At 44.2% G+C, this 26,999-nt stretch overlaps 1 protein-coding gene across 1 annotated transcript; it reads left to right on the forward strand.

The window, feature by feature from the left end:
* Positions 1 to 216: 216 nt before the first annotated feature.
* On the forward strand, positions 217 to 26,508 carry LOC135906504 (SPRY domain-containing protein 3-like). Its single transcript, XM_065437925.1, has 10 exons — positions 217 to 332; positions 630 to 788; positions 1,988 to 2,185; positions 3,259 to 3,403; positions 7,581 to 7,772; positions 9,161 to 9,310; positions 10,643 to 10,700; positions 16,310 to 16,372; positions 17,447 to 17,616; positions 18,908 to 26,508. The coding sequence occupies exons 2-10, from the start codon at positions 679 to 681 to the stop codon at positions 19,040 to 19,042; spliced, it is 1,221 nt and encodes a 406-aa protein (XP_065293997.1). The 5' UTR covers positions 217 to 332; positions 630 to 678; the 3' UTR covers positions 19,043 to 26,508.
* The last annotated feature ends 491 nt before the right edge of the window (positions 26,509 to 26,999 follow it).

Here is a 26,999-nt window from a genome sequence, read left to right on the forward strand (position 1 = left end):
TCTGATGAATCGCTAGCGATTGAGGGAGAAAGTCCCAATTCAAATTTCGCGGCATTTTACTTCATATAATAAAAAGCGTTGCATCGTTTTTGAACACTTCTTTAATGCATTTTGACGTGCTATGAATGCTGTTGGAAAAACTGAAATCTATTACAAAGTCTTCCTCAAAACTACAATTTTCAGTGTATTTTCGAAACTAAACGCTACCGCCGCTGACTCGCTTGCATTTTCGTTTGCCTGTGCGGTTTGTATGGGCGCGTGCGACTGCATGTAAACGATCGTATTTGCGTGTTATTTGCACAGGAATTCCCGCTGTAATGTGATCCCACAAGGTAATACCACGCACTTACTTATTCCCGTCTCGCGCTGTGTTGAGTGTTTCTGTCGCAACCTTATTCCCCGAAATCATTGTTCCGCTTTTAGCGCCTGAGCGGGTCACACGACGATGGGTGCGCTGCGGGTCTGTTTGTAATAGCTAGTTTAGTGCGTCGCTCTTACTAAATCATGTTTACCGTTCACTCGTGACTGCCGAAGAAGGAGCACTCGCGGGCTGTCACGTTGACACGCTGCACAGAACGCGGCATGACCGTTATTGACAGCGTGATCTTTGCGCTTTCACATATTCGTAGCATTGCACCGTGGTTTCGCTCTGCGTGGTGCGATCTGTTGACGGCGGTCATGGAGCTGGAACGTCGGGTGTCCGCGACGGGCGGTACACCCTTGAAGCCGAGTATGGACATGAGACAGCTCTTCGTCGACAACATCGCGGTAGAAGGTGACATGTTATGGTAAGCTTGCGTATTTGTTACAAAAAGTTACCATAGTTGAGCGCAATGAGTTTCATTTTGGCAATATGTTTGAAGCAACCGACTTGACAGGACGCATGTGGCGGTATGCGCTTCTCGTGTTTCTCTTCACAATTTTCTTTTGCTTCAGTAAACTGATAGACTTCAACCATTGCAAGTTAAGTCAGCCAATTTTTAATCAATGGGAGGTTACTGTCCTTTCTTTAATTACGTAAAATGTGTGTCAGCGCTTTTGATGCACTGACACCTAAATGAATGGGCTTTTTATGTTTCAAAAATGCAACTTGAAATTTCGCTAAACGTTCACCTGCAAGGTATTGTGTGGACTCAGTGTGCAAACTTTAAAACAGGCAGTGGTAGTCAGAGTGCGTTGGTTTTGTGCCAAGTTGGGTTCAACACTGCAGAAAGTAGCAACAAAATAACTGGGCACTACAGAGCAAAAAGCGACATTACAGAGAGTTCTGTCTTGTTTTTTGTTCAGCATAGTTGTAAAACTGTACTATACTGAGTAATGTGACACCAATCACTCAGCAGAGAGTTTTATTTTTATCGAAAATAACTTGGAAGCTTGTGTACTTTTCACTGGCCTTGTAGACATGCCTTGTACAATGGTTCATTGCATCTTTTAGTTTTCTTATCACAATTGCCATTTGCGGCGTCAGCGTACATGCATGCGTATCGTCATGATTTACGGACGCTAAAATCGATGAGACACAGAGACACACGCAAGATTTTCGCTTGTCTTTTGTAAGGAAACGTGATCAAAGCATATACAGCCCAACTTTGTAGTCCAATAGAATGATTTCACCACGTTCAAAGAAAACGCACAATGGGCCCTGCGACGCCATGACACTACTTGTCGCCATTTTCTTTCTGTACTCTGGCTTGAAACAACGTTATGGGGAATGCCATGAAGAATGTCATTATAGATTTTTTAGAGAACCTGGGAGTGGGAGGGTGCTTCTTCAATCCCACTCCTATTGTGGAATCTTTTTATTCTCACCTCCCTGCCTTCTGCTCTTGAAGGCAAAGCGGGGTTGTCATAGTACAAACACAATTATGCTATCTTACCATAATTGTCCTTCAGCCATCTTAAGACCAGCCGGCATACTTTGCAGCAGTGGTTATGTAGTGAAACGCATGCTGAAATCAGTTTACTCTATTTGCATTTGTTTTTGCAGTTACGATGCCGGGTCTGAGGGCCACCCCGGTTTGTATGTTGGCGTGGAACCAGCAAGCCCATCACGAGCCTACTTTGAGGTGGAGCTTCTTGGCATGGGAGTGGCCGACCTGGTGTTCGGATTTCTCTGTCCCTCTGGTGCTGGAATTCACCAGTGGGACTCCGCACTGTCGCTTGCTTGCCGAGTCAGCGAGGGCAGGTGATTAATAGTTTTCTAATCAGTCAATCAACGTCCCTGTACACACTCATCATTGTAGGGTTAATTTTATGGTCGCTCAGAGCATGCAGTGTTTGCTGCAGTGATCGTTGAATTTCTCAGCACTATACAAAAGTCATATTGTATTTAAAGCAGAATTATAGATGACACAATGCTACTACTATAATGAGAAGGTAGTGCTGTGTTTTTTTTTCTACCTGCGCTGTGTTAGATGTTCAAAATGCATCCTAACAAACTTTTCCACCTCACCACCTTGCTTCAGCTAGAATTATTGGTGGTCCTAGTAAGAGCCTTCACATAATTTAGACACGGACATATGATTCCAGGTGTTTAAATTGCTACAAGTTGACTCTAATAATTATAACATGGTATTAATAATAAGTATCTTGTGTTCCAAAGTCACAGCTTCGGCATGAGTGAATCTGTAGTATGGGACATAGGATTAATTATGACCACCTGTAGTTTCTTTATTACACCCTGAAGTGTCAGTCACTTATTTGAATAAAAGGTCGAATTTCAGTGCAACGAAATTTCGATATAACAAAGCAAATTGCTGATTTTACCTATTTCGTTATATTGAGGTTTAGCTGTGGTTCTCCAAGCTTGCCAAGTTCAGTATTTGACTCTCTTAGAATGCGATGTAGTCCATCTTAATCGATAAAAAGTTAACTAGGCCCGAGCAGACTCAGTCAAAATCCACGTCACAGCAAGTGGGCGTGGTAACTTCGAGGTGGCATTGTCAGTCATCTTTCGTATTTGCATTTTTTCTGGCTTACCGAGCGTCTTATAACAGGAAGAGTGACTTTTCTACTGTGCTTTTAAAGATCCTCAGGTGGTCAGAATTAATCCTGAGTCCTCCACTGTGGTGCCGCTTATAGCCCCATTGTTGCTTCGGGATGTTGAGTCCAATTGATCACTCATAATGCATTCCCCTTCTCCCCATTCCTCTCCCGTTCGTAGAATAGGGTGGAACTTCTCTCCGGGAAGTTGACTCATATTTTGTCTGTTGGTTGTATGATGTTTTACCTAAATGAGTGTGACTACATGTTTTGCAGGCTATCAGAATGTGAAAACTACATGCCTGGAGTGCCGTGCGAACCCGGTGACAGAGTTGGCTGCGGCCTTTCTTTTGACCCTAAGGTTCGGTTCCGCAACTGGGGCACCGTCGTCACTTTCTTTGTCACTCATAACGGCAAAGAGGTGAGTCCCATTGATGTGAAAATATTAACTCTTGTGGACCAATAATTCCTGTGGGAATCGTAATGTCCTGCAGGAAATATTTGAGATCGAGAGAAACAAACAACCATTTTTGTAAATTTGAGTGTCAGCAATGGTTGTTTGCAATTACATAATTTGTCAACGTCATGCTGTACACAAATATGGCACTCACTGATATTTCACAATTGTCCATGCATCACATCACGCTGCAGTTAGGTCTCTGCGTTCTATTTTTGCAGCCTACTGTGTACCCACCAACTGTTCGAAAGTTTTCGTAATCTTTATGGATTTGAGCTCGTTTTATGATTTTACTAATTTTATGTGAGTTTACTAACAATAAATTTTCTTAGCAAACAGATTTGCTTGTCAATCCTAAAAGAGTTTGTTGGAAGTCTTCTAACGGTGAAAAGATGCAAGAGGGGTATCTGTTTGGAATAGGTTTATTCAGACAAGTTGTGGAAGCAGAAAAAATCGGCAACAGCAGGAAAAGTAGTGATTTAAAAGCATTATGTCACTTACTGTATCTATTCGAATCTAGGCCGATAGTTTCTTTTCAAATAATCATATACCAAACTCTAGAGTCAGCTTAGATCCGAAGATTTGAGAAAAAAAGTGCCAGTTTTTAATTGAAATTGATAAATATGGTGCATTGCTAGTGCCATCTACAAAAGTCAATATCGCAGACTCTACTAGCCATGTCAGTAGCCAACTGAAATTCACGAGCGACGTCGTCATTTTGACCTATGTTGTATCAGCGTGCGGTGTGGTGTTAACAGAATACTGTAAAACCGCCTTAATTTGGATTCTACGGGACCAAAAAAAATGTCCGAATTAACCAAATGTCGAATAATTGAGGGCATCAAGAAAGCAATTAAGAAATGCTTACTACATCAACATGCTTTTATTTACGGAATGAATCGGCAAATCCTATTTCTATTTTGCACAAGACCAGTGCGGAAGCTGCAGCTCTCGTCATCTCGTGATTAATCTGAGACACATTTTTCACTACTGCACGCACATCCACATTATTTTTTCACCAGGTCGCCGCCTATCGCGATGTAGACTTATCCTAGACAGCTTTGCATTGGGTAAAGACGAAACCACGGCCACTGTTGATGCAATCATGGACGGCGACCTTGCAGTTCTGAAGGCTGGTGCGCGCACTGCGTCAAAACTAAACCACCGTTTGCTGCAACTGCTCACAAAATCGCGGTCGCTGTCGGCGCGATCATGGATAGTGACTACACAGCTGTGAAGGCACGCGGCCGACGTGTGCACCGAGTCAAAGCAAAACTACAGTCGAACCTCGATATATCGAACAGCGCGGTGATCGCAAAATAGTTCGATATAGCCAGAATTCGATATATAAAATCACGTAGAAAACGCGTCAAAAACTAGCACAAATCAATCAATGAACCAATCGTGGCGCAATAGATACTCACATGAAGCTTCAAACAAAGTATTTATTTAGTTCGCTGAAAGTACTGAAGCAGCGTAGCCTGCTTCATATTGGCAACCGCGTGCTTGACCACGGCGTCCTCAACATAGGCCAAACGGTCCACAAGAGACGGTCTAATGCCTTCTATTGCGCCTCAGTAGCGGCGTACAACGGCCAAAGCAGCTACAGCCGCAGTTGCAGTCGGGAGCGGGGCAACATCAGCGCTTGCTGGATCAGCCTCGGCAGCGTCTTCGTTTGGCCGCTCAGCAGTCACTTCTGCCGCGATCTCACGTCTGTTAACTCCGCCACTGTTCCGGAGCTGTCGTCACCTCCAACGAAGTCCTCAATGCACATGCTGTGTGGCTCAGCACCGACAAAGCGCTCCAACTGGCTCCACGGCCGCCTCGATCACGCGCGCACGGCGGGGGCACGGGCGCGCGTGATTGAGGCGGCCGGGCTCCAAGCCGCCGCGTGTGTACGCCGCTACGTTCAAATGGCGCCCTCGGCGCAACCGATGTGGGAGCTGTCGTACGCAGCAGTCTGGAACGCCCATCGCGCCGCCGCTATCTTCGAGAGTGTTGCGGGAAAGCTCGCCTCCTGTCAACAGAGCGCACTTGGTCTGGGGCGGCGGAGTTCGATATATCCATTTTACATCCGGCACCGTTCGAAATAAAAAATTTAAAATGCATGCGATTTTCCACGTGATATAGAAAGTGTTCGATATACGCAATAATTCGATATATCCGTGTTCGATATATCGAGGTTTGACTGTACTGCCACAACCGCTGCGTACGAAACCGCAGCCACTATTGATGCGATCATGGATGGCAACTATGCAGCCATGAAGGCATGCAGCCAACACGATGCTATGCGCAGTGTTAAACGCAAGAATAAAGGCACAAATAGGAACAAAGTGTTCTGGTGTTGCTGAGATCCACGTACAATTTCCTCTGATGACTATGGCGACGTGAACTCCGTCGCTTCGTTTCGGTGGACTCTAATGCCGTTTTTGATCTTTTGCATCACGCATTTGCGGCACTCCATGCTCGCCGAGTCCCAAGAGTTGTCTTAATTAACCGACGTGTTGGAATTAGCAAGAATTTCATTGCAATATATAATGCATGTGCCTGCCGTGATCACAGGATGAATCCGAATTACCGGTTTTTGGAATTAACGAAGGTCGAATGAATAAGGTTTTACTTGGCAACAAACAGGCGATGCCACTATAGTGGCGCTTTCAAACAAAATGTTGTGCTATACGCAGAGGCATCATCAAACGTTCCAAGCCAGGTGGTACTTTAGCATCGATGAGAAGAAAAAAAAAGTCACAGTTTCACCCGAAAGGCGAAGCATCAATTATGATAGCAAATTAGTGGACAGGTAGTTGTACAAGGTGAGGATAGTAGTTCTATTGGCCATATAAACTTGTAAACATAGGCATACTAACTAAATTGTCAAGCATGGTGTCACATGCACACAAGCAAACATGAACACATCTAACTCGATGACCGCAGAAACTCGCTGTCAGAATGCTGGAGTGAGTAAGTGCGGCAGCAGCAATGGGCGAATTGACCTTCGTGCTGTGTCTCGTATGAAGACAAACTAAGCCATGAAAACACAGCGCATGGCTGGACTTTTTCCCTGTTGCAGGCGACTTTCAAAATACAGTGGCCTGAGCAGGCACGCCCGATCGCCCGGAGTAAAATGTGCCCCCACCCCCCCACCTCTTCCAATTCCTCTCCAGATCCTTGCGCACAACAGAATACGGCGTGCTTCCTCTCTGCTTCTCACGTTTGCGTGCATGAGATTGAGCTTGGCATTGGCATGTTCATGTTCAATAAATGCCATTTTCATTTTGTGAACGCTGTTCTCCTTTTTTTGTTCGGCCTACATTCAAGCTAAATATTTTCCTTCTCCTTTTCTGGCTTCGGACTTTCCGCAGTCTGCTTACAATTGGGGCCGGCCGAAAGTCGAGTAAATATGGTATCCATCTTTGCTGTTCTAAGTTGACTGCTGCTTGTAAGTTCATTGCAAGCTTTAAAGGAATATTTGCTATCCCTTGCATTATTTTTGGTGAAACATGACGTAACGTTCATAATATCGTAGAATAGGGCCAAATGTGTAAACTTTGCGAAAAATTTGGCAGAGTTGGCTGGTATGCATTAGTATCCCTTGTTGGGGTCCGCTTTGCATGAGGCTGGGGCTAAAGGCAAGCTCCAGATCTAGCAACGCACTGTTGTTCTGCAGTACTCCCCAACCCGTAGTGTGTGTAATCACAGCTATGTTGGGTTTGGATGAATAAGGCAAGCAGCAGTGTTAGCTCTAACAATGTTTATTGCTCCAAACAATAAGTAAAACACTTGCAGAGGGAGAGTCCACTGTGTAATAGGTAATAAGCTTGCCTCCTTGCGCGTGATCGTGGGACAGCGAGGTCACTCATGGGTCAGGTTTGGATCGGGGCACCATACAGCGAGGGTGTCTCCACTGGTAACACCCTTTTATACCTTTCCAACATGTGAACGTTACGACATGAGTACACAGAAGGAAATGGGCGTATGGTCTACCCACAGCCTATAAACAAATATTCAGGAAAGCTATTCTATCTGAAGCTGGTAAATTTTTCAAGTGTTCTAGTGAATTGTTGACATGTTCCTTTATTTGGATGGTTTTTCCTTAACAGCTTTTGTGATATTTGCACTTAATGGGGAAGAATGTTTACAGGTGGCAAGGTCCACTTCCCTGGTGTCTGGGCGTCTGCATCCTGCCATAGTGCTGCGTGATCCGGGACATCAAGTTCGGCTACTGGGTGAGGGGCGACCCGCTTCGTCCTCACTCACCGAGGATGCCCTCATGTGCGTCGACTCAAACGAGGAAGAGTGGCTACGGCTACATGACGTCCATCTCAATGGACCTGTGAGTTAAATGGCTGCATAACATCTCTGTACTTATTACAGGTGTTTGAGTAGTGAAATTTTCGGATTTACTTACATGTTTACCTGATTCTAATGTGCCTCCGAATCTAATGCGCACTCAGTTTTTGAAGGTAATAATGGGCACCCAAATCTAACACACGCTTGGTTTATGATGGGATAATAAGTAACATGCCACTGATATTAGCAACCATAAAAAGACGAAACCTGCAGAATTTGCCTTCACATGCATTTATTCTTACTTAAAGGGACACTAAAGGCATATACTAAGTCGACGTGGATGTTTAAATACCAATCTAGAAACCTCGCAATGCTTGTTTCGTGCCAAGAAAATACTTGGATTACGAGAAAATTGCATCTGAAGAGTCCGAATACCTTTTTCTAAATTAAAATCTTCTGCACCAAACCGGTGGAGTGGTGACGTTGCGTACGCCATCACCACCCCTTGTTGTCGTTGGTGAGTAAAATGGTGTCCAGCAGACGGTGGTACCAAGCCAAGACGGAGCTGTTGATTTGCCACTGCAGCTGCTTTTTGGTCAAGTGACGTAGACCATTCGGCGTTTAAGACGGATTATTCAGACAGCTTTGCCACGCTGCCACTTGAAGTAGTTTTCTTTCTTTACGTCTACTTTGCTGTCACTTTACCTCCCTCGCCCCTCTCTCCCCAGCATAGGGTAGCAAACCGGATCTTCCCATTTGGTTAACCGCCCTACTTTTCCCCTTTCCTCTGTCTCTCTCTTTCAAGTGGCGTCAACTTGACCCTCGATGTCTGTGCCAGTGAGGGCTGTGATAAAGTGTAGGAAGCCCTGGAGAAAACCGCAATCATTCGCCTATCAAAATGCAGCCGACCGACATCTCACTTGATAAGAGTAGGCATTCTGGTGCAACTGCCAATCACACTTTCTTGACAGTGGTCAAAATATGGACGACCAGGTTGGAGGCAAGCGTGTGTGCATGCAACAGCAATGCGTTCAGAGTCTCTTTTGGCTACTTCTGGAATAAAGTCGCCTATTTTCTGGCAAATTGAATATTTCACCATATTGCATTTGGAAGGGAACGAAAGCCCAACCTACCAACTTTATGGGCTTCTTCATGTGGGAAAAGAGAAGCCCAGTGCACAAAAACAGACACAAATTTGTGACGTTGCGTAAATATTATTGGCGCCACAATTTGGGGGTGAAATTCAACATGGTCGTTTCGATGGTAATTTTCGTCCCTTATGAGTTGATTTTTCCACCACCGAAATGCAGAGAGCTTTTCAAGAGAGTAGTTTACCACTGTAGTCTGAATTCGTGAGCTCTTTATTATCCCTATACAGTTGGAAGTATTTGCATACATGTGTACTGCAATTCTGCTAAAATTGCTCTGCAGGTATTGGAGTATTCGGGCCGCGGTACCAGCATGGTGGACGTCGGCCTGGCACAGACACGCTGTCCACTCAGCACCACGAACCACTACTTTGAGCTAGAAATTCTCGACCCTGGTGAAAAGTGCTGCATCGCCATTGGCCTTGCCCATAGGGTACTTGTGAACCTTTCTCTTTTATGTATATAACTCGCTCAGATTTCACACTCGAACTAAGGTCGCTGACTGATCATTTGGGCTTGTGGGTACCACCTCAAAGTCGTAGAACAGTTGAACCCTGCAATATTTAAAGCAGTGAGGAAAGTGAGAAAATTTGCTTTTGCTTGAATATTGCTATTGCAAAATGAGACAGCAAAGACAGGAGGAATGTGTTGCAAAACGAAAGTTTCCTGTCGAACTTTCATGTGCCTACTTTGGTTCGGAACTATCCAGAACTGCACTGCTGACAGCCTGAGATTCACCCCATGGATCAGTCGGTGATAGCGGCACTGCGTCGATCGCAGTTGCAGTGAGTGATTTTCTTGGTCGATCACTTTAGCAAGATTTCCCATGGCTATCAGTTCCTCATCAACAGTAATGGCCGAACCGTTAGCATCAGATGCCACACGCAGACGTGGTAGCAGTGCTCCTACTTTAGTTATTGTGTCGCTCATGAGCTGGAGGTTGCAGAGGAGAGGCCCTGGCACCCCCCTCATTTCCCGTGCACTTTGATGAGCCCCCATCTCTTCCCCTGCCAGATGCTACCTTGGATCCCCCTCTGCTCTCATGTGGCTACCATGTTTAGCTGATGCGCAAATTTTTAGGGAAAATTTACATGATAGCCAAGAAGACGGCTATGAAGGCAAGTACAATTATTTTTCCTTTTGAAGCAAACAAACTTAAATCCCATAATGTGTTTTCGAACTTCAAGTACAACATTATGCAGCCCCAAATGCATAATAGGTTGCCCGAGGAAGTGGTGTGGAGCCACACACTGACGGCCTTTTCTAAATGAATCATTAATTCGTCCATCTTTTTGTTCTCATTACTGCAAATGTGCTGTGTGTAGCCATTTAGGTGATTCATTGCGACACTTTTAGCAAGTCTGTGTATACGCACAACGTCGGAAAGAAGAAAAGGGGAGCAGTTTCACAGCATTCTGGTAAGACTAGTAGGGTCCCCCAAGGCCAGAAAGTTTGATAACCCGCTGACTATAGAAGGTGGGCATTTGTATGCACAATATCTCCTTGTGTTGCAACTAAGTTCGTGTGCCAAATCCTGATGCTGTTTTTTGAGAGATGAGCAAGGCACAACTTGAGCTGCTTGTCTCTCACAGCACAGTGAGTTGAAATCGTGCTAGTTAAGTCTGAAATTGCATGTTTGTTTGGAACTCTTTTTTACGAGTCTCTCCTTCTTGGAATAAAAAATGCACAGCAGGAGGTTTCGGACCGCCTGCTAAATTTGAAATGCTTGCTGATGTGAGGCTTGGTTGACTGCGTTCTTGTGCAGGACTATCCCAGGCACAGGCACCCTGGCTGGAATGAAGGGTCCATCGCCTACCATGCAGGTGAGCTGTGCTTGACTTTGGAAGGACACAGCATACTTTTCTGTAGTCTGCTTCTGCCCTGTGCTGCTGGCCTGCGTTAATTGAACCTGCCCCGATGACTCGGTGGCTATGGCATTCTACTGCTAAGTAGAGGGTCTCAGGTACGACTGTAAGTCATGGGAATTTAACACAAAATGCAAAAAAAAAAATGCTTGGGAGCACAGAACACAAGAACACTTGCGTAGTTCAAATAAGATGAAATTTAAGTCGAGACATGGGTTTGTAAAATATTTTTTTCCCTTTCGGGCCAAATTTGATAAAAGCTGGTATGCTTGTTCAGTTTCTTCCTCCCATTCTAAAAATGCAATTATTTGTTTGTTTACTTGTTCGTTTATTGTACGTTCACTTTTTCATTACATAATTTTTTAAAATTTCCTTTTGTATTTAGAACAGTGGAAAAACAACCATTACACAAGAATATACAAATGACGCGTGGATAAATACTAAAATGTATGAAACCATGTCACACACTTTTATTATTATTATTTCTTATTTCTTATTCTTATTATTAGTCATTATTTCTTATTTTATAGCACGCTCAACAACTTCAATATTTATTTATTTATTTATTTATTTATTTATTTATTTATTTAAGATATATACTGCAGTCCAAAGATCAAGCAGGTAGGTAGGGAACATGGCCATGCTGTGGTCACACAAAAGGCGAACTTTAAAAACTCTTAAAGCAAAAAGGTTTTTTTAGATCTGCTCGTTATATTCCGTGCTCCAGATGTTTAGCTTCATGCTGCAAAAAGAATTATCACTGTTTCTGTGATGGGTACTGATAGTAAAATGTTTGCTGAGTGTGCAAAATTAGTATTTTGAGAAAATAAAGAAAACAAACAAGTGTCACATCGAATAAAGAACAGTCAGAAATATGTACAGGTACACCCACACGCTCACACAAAACTTTTCCAGGCTCCTGGGGCATAGTCAGTTCGGGTATGAGCAGACTTGTGTCCAGATGCAGCTGACCGGGGCCAGTCTTTTCCATTCGCACTACTTGCAATAATATTTACATCCTTAGACTGTTAGTAGCACCAGGGATATAACCAGTCTGCCCACAGCTACCTGAATACCATTAAAAAAAAATTACCCTATTTTTGCACACATAACCTTCACCAAAAATTTTGAAAATTCAGTAGTAAAGTCGGAGGTGTGGGTTATATGCAAATTTGACCTTAAAGGTGTGGCTTCACGGCAGTGCGGTGCATGCTGCCATGAAGCCATACCTCAAGGCAAGGTTCCTCACCATTCAAAGTTTCCATATCTTCTAGAGAACCCCACCCTCTCCGCACCCCTGCATATTGATTGCGATTTGATCGTGTGGATTGCTTACCACGTGATGATATGTCAAGGGTTCCCACAGCGCTTTCTCGCTCCACATGAAGCACTCTATGGTACAACCAAACCGTGTTCTCCGTCGTCTGCGCCGTCATCCTGTGTTGTGTGAATGTTGGCTCCGAAGTGATCTGATTCATGTCACGTCAACTGTCTGATTCATTTGCGATCACGTTCGTCGTGTGAATCCAGCTTTATCAGCATAGCCGAAGATAGGGGGGTGCAGAGTCGCTGGCTGAAGATACAACGTGGACGAGTCGTCCATCCGTGAATGAAGACTGTTTTTGCAGAGATTTGAGAGTTCTGTATGCAGTTATTTCCATAAGCCGTACGCACTTTTTTTTTCTGGGCTGTTGTAATTTGGAGTGCGAGCTATAAGTGGTGGCGAGTTGCACATAAAAAAAATATACGATATTTTCTCCCAATTTCCAAGCGTGTCCACACCACAAGATTGATACTCTGCTCTGAATTTTACCGTAACACTGCATTACAGCATATAATTGCCCTGGTGTTGCTTCAAAACATTAAATTCAAGATTCAAAACATTAAATTCAAACATTAAATTCAAGCCCAATCAATCAATCATTCAGTTCAATTTCATTTGGCTGATATTCAAGTCAAACAGTGGGCTAAAGTTTGCGACAATGTCAAACTTGACACAGTAGCTTGGTCAGCGTTGTCTTCGCCATTTGTTAAGCCAGTCTTCAAGTCCTGCTTCCATTTCATTTGTAAGCCCAGCTCTTGCCTGTCCGTGATTGTACAGATGCGGCTGTTGACTTTTGATGTGCAGAAGAGGTTCACTTACAAAGCTGTCAGTTCCCTTTTGTGCATCGGCATTGAATCGTGATTTTAACTGCCTGATTTTCCGCATGCCGGCATGCTGTTCTCTGGTCCATCCTCCATCCTGCTGTGCCTCTCTCAGGCACAGCATGTGAGCAGATTGCACCCAAGGAAGGTAGAGTAACAAGGTGAAGTGAGCACTGTGGTGAGGCATTGGTAGTTTGCAGCCACATAATGGCATCCACCCAGGACAACCAGATCAGCAGAGAATGATGGTCAACTTTCTTTTGTGGTATCCAAGCGCTCTGATTTGTATCTACTAATGCTTTTGTGCGGCTTAGAACAAACTAGTTTATTTCTCCTATTTTTTTTTGCTTACCAACAATCATCATGTGTGAGCGATTAAGCAATTGTTCGCATTCTCTCTGTCAAATCTGTCCAACCCTTAGAAAAGTCATTTTATTTCTGACTATCTGCCAGCAAGCAGAATTTGATTGATTCATCTGCACATCCAGTAGTGTCATCTCTTTGCTGCTGACAGTAGCACCTCCTTCCTTCAAATTTTATATAAATTCAGAAATATTTGTTCGTAATGAAACACTTCTACTGCACTGTCCACAAACTCCTTGGTAGATGCCAATATCGGATACATATCTCCAACCAAAAAAGCATCACTAAACACTGTTTGTCTTCTGTGCAAATCACAACTGAGGCAGCCACCTTTTTTACTCATTGCAACTGCAGCTGAACGGACGTAGCATGTTCAAATCTGCACAGTCGCAACAAGATAGGGAGTGATGTCATACGAAACACGCATGTAAGACAGTGGTCGACAGAAGGTTCTAGACGTCGGAAGTGCAGATAATTTTGGTAACACCATCATCATCCGGTTTATGTCCACTGCTAAATGAAGGCCTTTCACAGTGTTCTCCAATTATGAATTAATGAATGCTTTATTTAAGCTTCTTGCACAGGGCATGCACAAAAACGGGTTGACAAGAAAAAAAGCAGTCTTCAATTACTCCTGTCTTGCGCCAGCTGACCCCATCTTGGGCCTACAAATTTCCTCATTTCATCACACCGTCTGGTTCTCTGGTACCCTTGGCTGTGCTTCACTTCTGTTGGCAACCATCTGTAACCTTAATAAACTACCAGTTATCCACCCTACGCATTACATGACCTGCCCAGCTCCATTTCTCAAAGCGAAGCTTGCTTTGCCTCTTCCTTCAACTTTCCCACTGCTGTTGTGGCTGCCGCTGTCTGGCACACGACGTCGGGGGGTGGGTTAGAGCGTGTGTACACATGACAGGAGCGAGTCAGAGAGGAAAGGCAACGCGAGAAACTTGTTTGGACCCCGTGCGTCGAATGTGCACGATGCCCTCTGGAGCTCCCTGGGCATCTCCACATTAGCCTCCTGACAACTGTAATTATCCATGTAATAACCCTTCAAAAGCATTGCTGAAACTGCAGCGCTTCCCTTTCTACCAACATGCGAGTCTAGAGGAGACATAGAGAGAACTGTAGAGGGGAGGGAGGAGAAGAGGCAGTTCCCATAAAGAGGGGGGTGGAGGCAAAAGGAAAGCCCACTACTATATGACAGCGGTTGCAGGGAAACTGGATAAGCTTAAGTTCAAGGTACGGTTCAGTACATTCCTGCAATTTCTAAAAAATAAACACCTTGCAAATATGCCAGGCGGACAAATTACATGGAGCGTGCAGAAACAGAGCCGCATTAATTAAAGCACACACGGCAGAGTCCAGCCGACACTATGGAAGTGGTTGAGCGTCAAATCAACACTTCTGTGCCCGCCGCGGTAGCTTTGTGGCTATGGCATTGCTAGAAGCCGCAGATTTGATCCCGACCACAGCAGCCGCATTCCGACGGGTGCGAAATAGAAAATGCACATGCACTTAAATTTAGGACATGTTAAAGAACATCACGGTGTCAAAATTAATAAGGAGTCCTCCACCATGGCGTGCCTCATAATTCGATTGTGATTTTGGCACGTACAGCCCCATAAACCAATTCAACTTTAATACTTCTGCCACAATGCGATGTGCCACGTGAGGCAATGACAATTCGCAACTCTCTCAGAGATTATGAAATATGGCGCACAACAACGCCTCAAGCGAAAACCTCTCCCTGTGTGTCCTGAGTACTGCGCAGACAAACAGCACTGGTGCACGCAAGGTAACGTTTTAACATGAACTCGCCACACTCCTCTTAGGCTAAACGTTGAACAAATTAAGCCTTCGACGTCAGCACCATCGCTAAATATGGTCAATCAAAGCAATAAGCACATAAAGCTTTGCTTACATCGATTCCTACAGTGCGTGGGGTCTGAATAATTTTTCCTCTTAACATCAACTAGAATATCGGCTAACCTCGTTTTCTCTCTGTTCCACACCGCTCTCTTCCTGCCTCTTAACATTTGGGGTCTCCAAACGTGCCCTTGGAACAAAGAAATGACAACACAGTAGTGCAAACAACCACAAGGGCATTTATTGCACCTTTTATACACTAATCTAGCCAGCCAAATCCCTACCAGTATTACATGCCGATGGGCGTGTGACAAATCGAGTAAGTCTGACTCGATGTGACCGAATACCGAACAAATATGTTCGCCCCTGTGTTGGACCCCAACACCTAATCGTTCGCGTGTATGGTCACGCAAACGGTGGTGTGATCGAATGATTGTGTTCATCCATTCCGGTGTCGTGCTCCTAAGCCTTTCCTGGGACGGTCCCGTGAAGCGGGTTGGCATACACGCAAAACGTCCACGCCGTTTGTCAACCCTAAGCCCAAGAGCAATAGCCCCCTCCCTTTTGCACCTGAGTAACCCCGCTGTTAAGTGGCGTTAGCAGCGCAATACTTGCGGCATCTCTCACACTAATCTGCAACCGCAAAGCTTGCCACTGGCGCTCAACTATGCACAGAAGCCGAATTACAGAATACATGAGAGCTATGCAGGGAAAACAACATCAGGGGACACGCGAGAGTTGAGCGTCCCCACATACATTATGCCTAACATTTTTCATTCCGTCGCTCTCTCCACGCTCCTTAACTTGTTCTTGAGCTTCTTTGTTAACCTCCAAGTTTCTGCTCTATGTGTTAGTATGGGTAGAATTTGCTGTGAATGTACACTTGTCTTTTTTAAGGATAACGGTAAGCTGCCAGTCATGACTTGGTAATGCCTATCTATGTATGCACTTGAACTTACGTCCTTCTTGTCATCAGGGTCCCCTGTGAGTAGCTGGCCTAGACACATGTACTATAAAGCTTTCTGCCAATCGTGAATTCTCATTCTCTTGCTGGGCATTACCTTTGTCTTACACTTAATAATCTCTTACACTTCATCGTAATTATGGTTTGGATAATTTTTTGCGCATCTTCAAGTTAATCATCATCGTCACCTCTTCTAAATGATACGTTTTCTTCTCGTTTTCAGATGATGGCAAGCTTTTCGTAGGAAGTGGTGTGGGATCAAGGTTTGGACCCAAGTGCCAGAAAGGTAATAAAATGACTTTCTTAGAACAAAAAAGTATATTATTTTTCTAGTGTTTTAGATACAGCATGCGACTTCCAAACCTCTGCTATAGTTACTGTATTGTGTTTTCATATAACCAGTGCCAAAAGTTTCTTAAGTTTAACGGTAAAGTAGGGGAGTGGGTTATATGCAAATTTTGCTTTGAGATGCGACTTCATTGTACCACATGCTACACCGTCAGGCAAAGTTCTCCGCCATACAAAGCTTCATTATCTTCTAGGGAACCCCGCCCTCTCCCAAACTTCATGTGTTGAAGCTCCCTTCTCTTTCATGGTTGCCCATTCTCCGCCTCTTCTTGGGTCGCCATTTTGCACTTTGGCTGTGTTAGTTAGTTAGGGAGCAAATATTGCACATGACATCAGCGAACCAGAACTCAAATCATGGTGAGCAGCGCTTGATTTATAGCTCGAGTCCTCTATGGTGCAGCAGAAGCTGAAGATTATCAGTGCAAGAATTTGAGTGTTGTATGCAGATATTTGTGCACGTCACAGAGGCAATTTTCTCACAAGTGAGACACGAACAATCTGTTGCTTACCAGCTCACTGGCACAGATCACCGCACGACATCGGCACTGACAATCACAGCGATGCAGAAAGTTCAGGCATTGGGCCTAAAACTTTTTTTCACGAATGGCACCGTGCAGGAGTGCCACGCTTGCACTGCTGAAATGAACGGTGAAGTGCAGCACTCCTGAACTAGTTCACAAAGTGGAGGCGAATCGAACACACCTAATTATCATCATGCAGTTGGGACTCATTTCACAGTAACAAATATAGTTGGCCGATCTTAAACCAAAATTTCTGGTGTCGGTGACGCAAAGCCTTAGTCGATATGTGATGCCCTCAACCTGCCTGTCCAGTCCTCGGGGGATGCTGTAGGTGCATCGAGGGTCAATGCAACAAAGAGGGGTGGATTGACGATCGGGGTCGGTCCGATAGTCTGGTGCCATTGCCAAGGATACCCACTCTGTGCAATCCATTACACAGATCCCATTTTCCCATGAGGACATCATAGCACTTGTTTCGCACATCTATGCAGGGGACATAATGGGTTGTGGCATCCTGTTTCCCCGCGAGTATGTGGAGCCCGATGAGCCCAACGGTGATGCTGTGGACAACGACGACCAGTCCCGGGCAGAAGGTGACGACAACGACGAGTATGACTTCATGAAGTACGACGCACTTCCGCTTGAAGGAACCCTGGTGCAGGTGAGGGCTTCGCACAGTTGCAAAGGTGAAACAAGTGTTTTGCATTGCAATTACCTAGTAAGAGGACTCTAATTCCTGGGGTTTGTATCTTTGAATGTTGGTAACAGATTTTAGTTTTTTCATTACATGGTGCTTGTTTGTTCTAGCAGTACTACCAATGTAATTCCGTAAAAACTGCGTTTTTTTTTTTTTTTACCAAGGAGAACTGCAAACCTAGTAGTACTTTTATTCAGATTTCTGAGTACTGGGTACCTGATTCACAATAGCCAGTACCATCGTAGGCATCCAGGATTTGCGGCACATTCCATTGCCGCAACAGTTAATTAGCTATCCACGAGTTTGTCTGGTCATATATATATATATATATATATATATACATACACATTATGCAAGAGCATTTCTTTGGCTACCTTAACCCACTTTGGACTGTCTATGTGGCCTCAGTACAATGACCGCATAAAAAGAATGAAGAAAACCTTGCTCCTACAAGGAAGTGAACCCAGGCCTGCAGTATGGTAAACGAGTGCTTATCCTTTGCGCCACATCAGCAGTTCAGAAGGGGCGCAGAATACATGCGACAGTAGAGCAAAAGAGCATCGCCACCCTCATGCTATCACGATATCAACATGCTTGTTTGGCTCGCATGTGGAGGGTTATTAGGTCTCCAGAGAGGCGAAGTGTCTTTGGTTGCAAAAGTGACAAAGCCAAGCAGACATACCGTCTTGCTCCACTCAATCAGCTGTAATGGAAGTTGAATAAAGCATGTGTGCTGAGCAAATGCTCTTGCATAACTTGCACAATTGTAGATGGGTTCTCCTGGAATTTTCGTTCAATTTTTTGTTGACAACTATTGGTAAAAATGAGTTGTGAGATTGAGGAAATGCCATTGATTAAAAAGGATAAAGACACTGGTGTTTAGAAACAAAATACATCATCCTTGAAAGACCAAGTTGGGCCTGTATAACTGCAGCAAATTTACGTTCGTGGAGACTACAGTACAGGTCGGCAAAATAAACTGAACTCACTCAGACTCGCCCACAAGATATGTTTCTTGGTTTGGGATCATTTGGGCTCAGACTCGCCATAATTCTCAGCCAGGCTCACTCAGACTAACCACAATTCTCAGCGGAGCTCACTCAGACTAAATTAAATATATAACATCCATTGGCTGTCGACAATGCCATCAAAGCCAAAGGACAGTTTCCTTTCCTGTCTAGCACTGTGCCGCCAAAGTGACACTTGGTGCGGCAGGTGCGCTTGCCCAGTTGTTAAATTCTTGGTTGAATTGCAGGTATTCTTCACCCTGAATGGCGTCAATGTCGGTCGGCGGGAGGTGGCCATGCCCCAGGGTGGTCTCTTCCCCACGGTGGGCATGCTGAGTCGCAAGGAGAAAGTCAAGGTAGACCTGCACCCTCTCACGGGCTGAGAGGGTGCAGCAACACCTCTTCAACCGTCGCTGCCGCAGCCGAGGATTGCGTGCACCGGCAGCCAACACACAAAGTGAATGTGCCCATTGTACATTGAGCCAAAGTACTGCGTGCTAATTGGACTTGTTTGGGGAACCAAGCAGGCACTGTCTTTTTACTGCTCAGGGATGTGCGGTTCTTCTGTAGTCTTGTAACATCCCAGAGTTGTGCTGAGCTGCGGGCTTCTTTGCACATGTTGGAATGAAATACGATGACCGGTTGTGCCCTATCTTCAATTGACTACTGTTGACCGCTGTTCGGGATCCTTGAAAGAAGTTTTTGTCATGCAAAAGAATGAATTGAATCAAAATGTATGGCTGTGTGGATAGCAACATCATTAATGTAGGCCTTTGGCTTCTGTGCCAATGTGTAGATGGTGTAGTGAGGTTCTTTTGGCGGCCATGAGGCCAAACGTTTAGGTTATTGCACTCAAAAGGAAAATGCTAGCTTGCAGAAGTGAAGTCTTGTGAGTGCCGAGTGAAAGAAATTAAGGCTGACTCGGGCTCTTTTGAATATAACAATATGCACAAGGAAGAGCTGGGTCAGTCTCTTCAGTGACAACACTATGCAGATTGCGTATCTTGCAGGGATGCACAAAACACAGGCCGATGTTATACACAGATATATGGTAGACAAGCTACTGCAGTTTTTGCACAAATGTTACTTGAGATCTCTGAACTGGGGGGGAGATGCGACCTGATGCCATAGTTGCTTGTGAAACTGGTGATGTTCAGCTGCTCAGTGATATAGAATCATATCCGCATATAGCTGCCTTCGTCATCGCATTTTGCTAAGCTTCGCAGCATTCCAGGTGTGTAGGGAAGCCCACTTACAGATTATTGCGTATGGTGAAAAATTGCTAATGGTCAAGCCTGGCGCATAAAATCTAAATCTTCAATTAATCTGAACATGGTTCCAAATATAGCGGTAGGCAATGCGCCTTTAGGTTGGAAATTACTACAGCGAGTGAAAAAAGTGTCATTGCATTTGTTTAGATCGGGCAGTTTGTTGTAGGTGCTGATCTGGCCTCTTTTCTCGCACGAAGAGGTGTCTGTTATTGCACTTAACTTCTGAGAACCGCACAGCTGTGCTACAGACATGCCTGCACCTCTGCATTTTTTTGGTGACTGGTGCAGCAAGAGGTGTGCATTAGCCACTCCGCAGGAAGTAACCTTGGCTGTGCTATAGAAATGTGCCTTTGCTACACAAGTGCTGGCCCACTTGTTCTCGAAGGGTTACACGTAAAGACTGTGGCCACAGTATGTTGCATTTGATATGTTTGAGTGGCCATGGTCCGTCGGTCTCGCCATCTGCGGAATATTTTGTCACACCGAGCCTCTCCGAAAGAACTACAGAACAATGTCTTTCGAATGAAACAGTTAACAATTATGCTGCACCTAACAAAAAAGTCACCGTGCTTAAACTGTGAAGGCGGACACTTGGATTTCGCATGGCGTAATAACGGCCACTTGCAAAAAGGCTTGTCCTGGCTAATAAGCTTCGAGATAGGTATACAACTGATAAAAGTCACCCTGTTTTGCTTGTCAAGGGCTTGCAGCAGCTAATCCTGAAGCAGCAAAATTGACTGCAGCACCACTCCCAACACTCCGCAAAGGTCGATGCTGTTGAATATGCCGACGATTGTTTTGGAATGCGCAACTTTATTGCCCTAAGTTAAATCTGCCTTGTGGTTAGGGCCATGAACTTGCGCTCTAAATTTTGGCAACTAATAATGTACTTTTAAAGTTTATTTTATATAAATCTTTTTTGTACTTACGTTTTTGTCATATAAAATGGTCTCCAATCCATGCTGTGATGGTGGTCGGCCAGTGAAGCTGTGGTATGACCTGATCCAATAGACCAATGTGAGATAGCCTTGAACTGGGTCCTGCCGAGCCTGAGCAGAAAGCCGTTGTGCGTATTTATGCGCCTGTTCCTATCGCTGCTCATTGTGTTTACGCTGCTCTTCGGGAGTCCTGACCATGCGTGGCCTTTATGTAGCGCTATCAGAACAGGAATGAAATCGGTTGCTAGATGGGTTTTTCTTTTACATACAAAAGTGTAGTTACGTCATTCCCTGCTTCATATTCTAAAGTTGCCACTTCCCAGCAACTGCAGCTTATGCAGCCGTAATCTTTACCCGGAAACGCTTGCGATGAAAGCTATGCACGAAGGCGAGCATTCTGTTGTTGTTTTTTTCTCCCCACGGCCGGCGCTGCCGCTGTGACGGATGCGGGTGCCGCCTGGTGGTGCTGCAAGGAACCCAGCAGTGCATGCAGCACGCGCCTCTCGCTGTGATTGGTTGAGGTTTTGCCCACGGACACAACAGATGCATTGGCAGGTAGAGGTATACAGCTTCACTGTAAAAAAGAAGTGATTGCTTTAGGTGACATTAGCAACTCACTAGCTAGAAGGATAACTTACTCAACAAGTTGGTATCCCATTCTTGGTATTCCAGCTAGAGTTATTTCTTGATATACAGTGGCTCATGACAGCAAAGATTAGCGCGCACTTGTGAGTGTTCGTTTCGAGAATTCATTGTCCACTGCTGTGTGTGCAAAGGCGATTTGCAATGTAGTCGAAGCCAGGCTCATTCTGCAGTTGCCAATGTGCTTCCTTGCCTAGTTGCACATCCTGCACTCATGTAATGCGCTGCTTTGAATGTTTAGGAGCATCTAATCCATGTGTCCACTCAACTTGTTGATTCTTGTACAGGGTGGACCATAATGTGAGAGGGAGCACTTGAACTGAACTTCAAGCCTTCAATGGTCAGTATGCCAAATTCTGTAAGGAGGCTTTCCCGTGCATCCAGCTTGACTTAACCAACATGGCCACACTCCAGCTAGTAGCACTGTTGAATGACACATGCATTTTGAAAGCTTTGTCAGTGCGGGTAGCAGAGTGCGGCAGGAACGATGTCACCAGCCCGCATGTTGACACCCCAAGTTTGTAGGTTGAGGTCCACCATCTTGGGTAGGTCGAACGAGTTGTGCGGAGAGAAGTGCTCTTGCAGGTTTTGCACAATGTCATCGCTTCAGAACTCAAGAACTCAAATCAAGAAATTTGCCTTTAGGAAGTTTCTTCAAAAGGAGAACTACATCACAGACATTGGTTAGTGCCATTCTAACTTTAATTAATGCAGTAGTAATCGCTTAGATGCAAAGTTAGGTGTTCCCTTTTATATTAAAACAACCTGTGCAGCATCGCAGGATGATTTACACTTGTAGTGGTCAAACAAGTGGTCTAAACATTGGCTTTGGCGACGTCCCTCGTGCGATGAGAGTTGATTGCTTCCTATGCAGCATTGTACTTATATACCCACTGGTTGCTAGCAGCATTGCTTGGGAGCTAAGACAATGAGCTTTATTTTTGAAGCATACATTAACTCCAATACACGCACCGCATTGCACCCATTATTTAAACCAGCCGCCGAGTTCAGTGGGATAAACTGTGGTAATAGTGTAATAGCAATCTATAAAACACTAGGTTGTGGCTCAATTTATGTGCAAGTGTAGTGCCATACAAAAGTTATGTTCAGGTAAAAGTCCCAATTTTTTTTTTCTTGATTGGGGAAACCACCCCTCCTAGTTTTCCCTAGTTAGGGAAAAACACTGCGAATGTCCCAAACCCTTTGCTTTCTGGGCTATGAGTCGATGCTTACAGTTAGGTTTTTGGCAGGTGTCGCCATCAGCTTTCTTTCTTTTTTTTTGCAATTGTGTTTGAACAGGTGGAGTAATTAGCAAGCCACATCAGCTGGTATTCTTAACATGTTCACTTCATTGTGAATCACTGCTGGAGTGAGAGAACGAAACATTCGTCTTACGTGAAAGTGAATGTACCAGCCTGTCTTGCTTTGGAAGAGCTACCATATTTTCGCATATATTGTTGGCTGCAATTGCATGTCACCTGAAGGTGTAGTTATGTTAGCTATGCTATAGTTACATGCAGCATAATAGGTCACTGTCGTGTCCCAGCTAGAGCTTGTTGGTATGGCTTGTCTCATCCAAACAAGCTTATGCCTAGTTTTTCTCGCTGGTTTTCTGTCCTGAATTACAGGCTCAAGTAGCAATGCTGATGACAGGTTTGCTAGTTGAGCCCAAGATGGAATTCGAGGCTGGGGCTCGTTTCATTTTCACGGAGCGGTATGCCTCTCTCTCTAGTGCTGAAGTTTCTAGTCATAGTTTCGAAGAGTCTAGTTGCAGCTCAAAAGGAACACAGCATAATACCGCCCACTTGCTTCTTGGCAGTGCTTTTCGGCTTCACCTAAACGCTGTACAAGTAAAAGTGGTGTTAGCCACTGCAATACATCCATCGCGTATAAGGACGGCACCACCTTGTGGAAGGCCTCTACATTAGCAGTGCATGCTTTGCCAGAACCATGTGTGCCTTTCTCAGCTTAGCATAAGCAACAACGTATTGTATCTTTGGGGGGGGCGCTGCGGCCGTGCTGCACGTTTATCTTTGCGTGCGCATTGCCATGTTTGTCCTTTCATCGTCGGAGGTCGTGCTATGCAGGTTTTGTAAGTCCCGTCTACCGTGGCATCTATGTGAATGGCTTCTTCGAAGCACCGTGGCGAGATGTGGTAGCTGCGGTGTTGTGCATTTACAAGTGTGGCTGAGTGATGTCGGCACTCACACCTTCATATATATTGGCTGCGCTTTGTCTTGCATACTTGGTAGGCAAAGCTGCAGAGGCTAGAGCTACTTCTTGCAGTGCCGGCATTTGCGACGAAAAAAAGTATGAAAAAATGGGAATGCGTTACGCATTTTGTTTTCTTTTACTTCCCATTCTTATAGACAGGGTGTTTCAGCGAACACTTTCAAACATTTTTAAAGGTTGCTTGTGGCAGATAGCTCAATTCTAGTGTATGAGCCAGGACACTACTTGCACAAAAAATTGAAATGCAAAATCGACTAATTAACAAGAATTCACTAATAACTTTTTAGCTAATTATCTTATGACCCACATTGCAATTTACAAATTCTAGGAGTGGACTTCGCAAGGCGGACCCACTTGCAACGAATTCTCAGGACGACACCAGTTTCGAGACTTCAATTCCCAAGCTTTGCGGATAAATGCATTGGCGTTCCAGTTACTTCTGTGCTTCAGTGCATGAAACGACGTTTTGTTAACAAATTAACTGGAATGCCAATGCATATCTCCGCAAAGTTCGGGAATTTATATCTCGAAACTGGTGTCATGTTGAAAATTCGTTCCAAGTAGATACGCCTTGCGAACTCCAGGGCTAGAACTTGTAAATTGCAATATGGGCCATAATGTAATTAGTTAAAAGCTTAATCAGTGAATTTTTGTTAATTCGTCGATTTGGGATCTCAATTTTTTGTGCAAGTGTAGTCCGCCGCTTCAAGCAGACCAGCTCATGAACTAGGACTGTGATATCTGCCACAGGCAACTTTGAACATGTTTGAAAGTGTTTGCTGAAACACCCTGTATATATATATCCCATTCCTTACATCAGTTATGGCATACAGTTGTTATGCCACAAATGTATGCACTTGTAGCACTACATTAGCTTTGCAAGTTACAGTCACAATATATTAAGAAATCATTACTTCGAAGACATTCAAGGGGGTCTGAACTAGTTAACCACGGAATCTAAAGTGACACGGTTAGTACACTCGGAATCTCTCCGCAGCATGCCACCTGCATTTAAGACTGAAACGTAGTGAGTTGCGTATAGGAGGCAAGAAGTTTACAAACAGTGCAAATTCTTACATGCTAATGCCATGTTTTGGTTTTGTTAAAAGTAATTGTTCCACAGAAGTTGTCGTGGACCAAAAACCAGTTCACTACAAAACACTTGGGAGCGATACGATATCTATGACTGCACTACATGCAACTAAATACGTAGCTTCTGCAACGTTGCCTGCTAAGTATGAAACAAATTACGTGGCTGTTTCTTTGTGAAATAAGTGCACAGCTGTCTTTCCAACAGATTTGTTGGAACAACAGCGGTGGTGGGAAGTGGAAAGGCAAGGTTCCTCCTGTTTGCTTGGGGCGGTGGGAGTGTCTCAAACTGAGCAAAGCTGTATCTAATGAATTGCAATGGCAATACTTGTAGCTGCTTTCAAATGCATACCTCTGCAGCTCATAACAGTACTTAGTAAAAGCACATCGTTACAGCTGTGCTGTGTGACTTTGCTGATGGATGCTACGTACGTACAGTGCATAACTCGGGGTGAGTGAGCCAGTGCCGAGAGCACCTGCTGCACCCTTTTTTGGCATTACACATTTGCACTGTGTACTTGTTGTAACATTTGCTTCTGTGAAACTTTTGGTTGTGCAACTCACCTTGTTGGATGCAGCCTCTAGTTGAAGTTCGTGGCCACTGTGTTATACAGTAAGCGAAGTGGGAAAGCATCGTAAAAGGTTGCAGTATGTAACACAAAGCAAGCTGCTTAATTACTGTTTGCACTGTTCTGATGTTGCTTCTATATGAAAATATGTTGCCATTGAAGCTCATTCTAGGGGCACTTGCACATCCTATGTTAATTAAGTCGATACATTACAATAGTTATCTTTTCGAAGCAAATTGATTTTTTTTGTGTGTGTGTGTGGCAGTGGAGAAATTTAGACTGACGGTGGCACACGTTGCAATTTGGGCATACTGGAGATGTAGACTGGAGCAGCAGTGCTGCTGGCACTATCTCGCTACTCCCAAGTGAAACAAGAGCATGTAGTGCTAATTTTGCAATGACCTGACTAAGTTTTCCTTAGCTGCTCTGGTGTAAAGGTGTTGGCAGCACATAACCTTCGTGAATGTATATCGGCTCTTTTCATTGTTCTTTTTTTTTTTTTCGTCTAGAGCATCTCAAGTAATACAAAAATGTTTCAAACACGCGGTTTCAGACAGTGTTACAAGATGTCGCCAGCAGCACTACTGCTCTAGAGTCCGAGTATGGTTGGTCCTCATGTCTACATGTGCAAAATTCAGGAAATGCTAATGTGCGTACACACTAATTGTCTTTAATGCCAACACTCCTGTTCCGTAACTTGTTTGAGATATTGTTGAACTTCACCTTACTACAGAGCTTTTTGTTATGGGTTTTTGAATAGTGCACTTCAATTTTCACTGCTAGCAGTACATAGAGTCGAGAAGAAATGTTTCGCAGACCATGGCTGCCATGGTAAAAGCTTTTGCCGTGCTCACAGTGCAAGGCAGAAGACCTAATGGTGGTCGATATTGCATATGAAGCTTTTGGTAATTCTGGTCCACAAACTTTCGTCCCCAGCTGTACATTTAGTTCCGGCCAATGCTTGGAGGTGCTGTTAATTGCTGTGGCAAGACGTAACTAGCTACTGCATGTTGTTGACCAGTTTACAGTTATTAGTTCTAGGGTTATGCCAATGTTATTTTTTTTCTTATGCCATATTTTCTTATTAAAGTGAACTTGCAAATGTTAATGTACAGTGTTTGTTGTCTTTGATATATTTTCTTTTTTTCTTTTCTCATTTTCTGCACACCATCTGCAGAGGGGGTAACTCACGAAACAAGATTATATGTATGACTCAATAGAGAGATTGCACGTATCAAGCTTTTGTGCTACGTTTCGTATGTTGCTACAGTATCCTTGTGCATAGCTTTATACCTAACGCCGCAAAGGCCAACTGCTACAAAATTTTACTTTGGCTAAATTGGTTACAAATGCGTAGCATATACTATTCTAGCAATTGTCTAATGTTCACATTAACAGCCTTAAAAGCACTGAAGCAGACGATGTATGTACCTGCTGGTTAGTGAATGTGACATACTAGTCCTAGCACTTTTTTTTCCCCCTAGTTTCAGTATCATGAGCTTCTATTTTTGCCAGCTTCTTGCTATGCAACCACTCATAATTTTGCACCAAGGCTACTCTGCGTGTATGCTACCTCAAACCAGGCTTTTTACTTGGTCT

The sequence above is a fragment of the Dermacentor albipictus genome, chromosome 9 (genome assembly GCF_038994185.2).
Source record: "Dermacentor albipictus isolate Rhodes 1998 colony chromosome 9, USDA_Dalb.pri_finalv2, whole genome shotgun sequence".
In the NCBI taxonomy this organism is placed as follows: Eukaryota; Metazoa; Arthropoda; class Arachnida; order Ixodida; family Ixodidae; genus Dermacentor; species Dermacentor albipictus.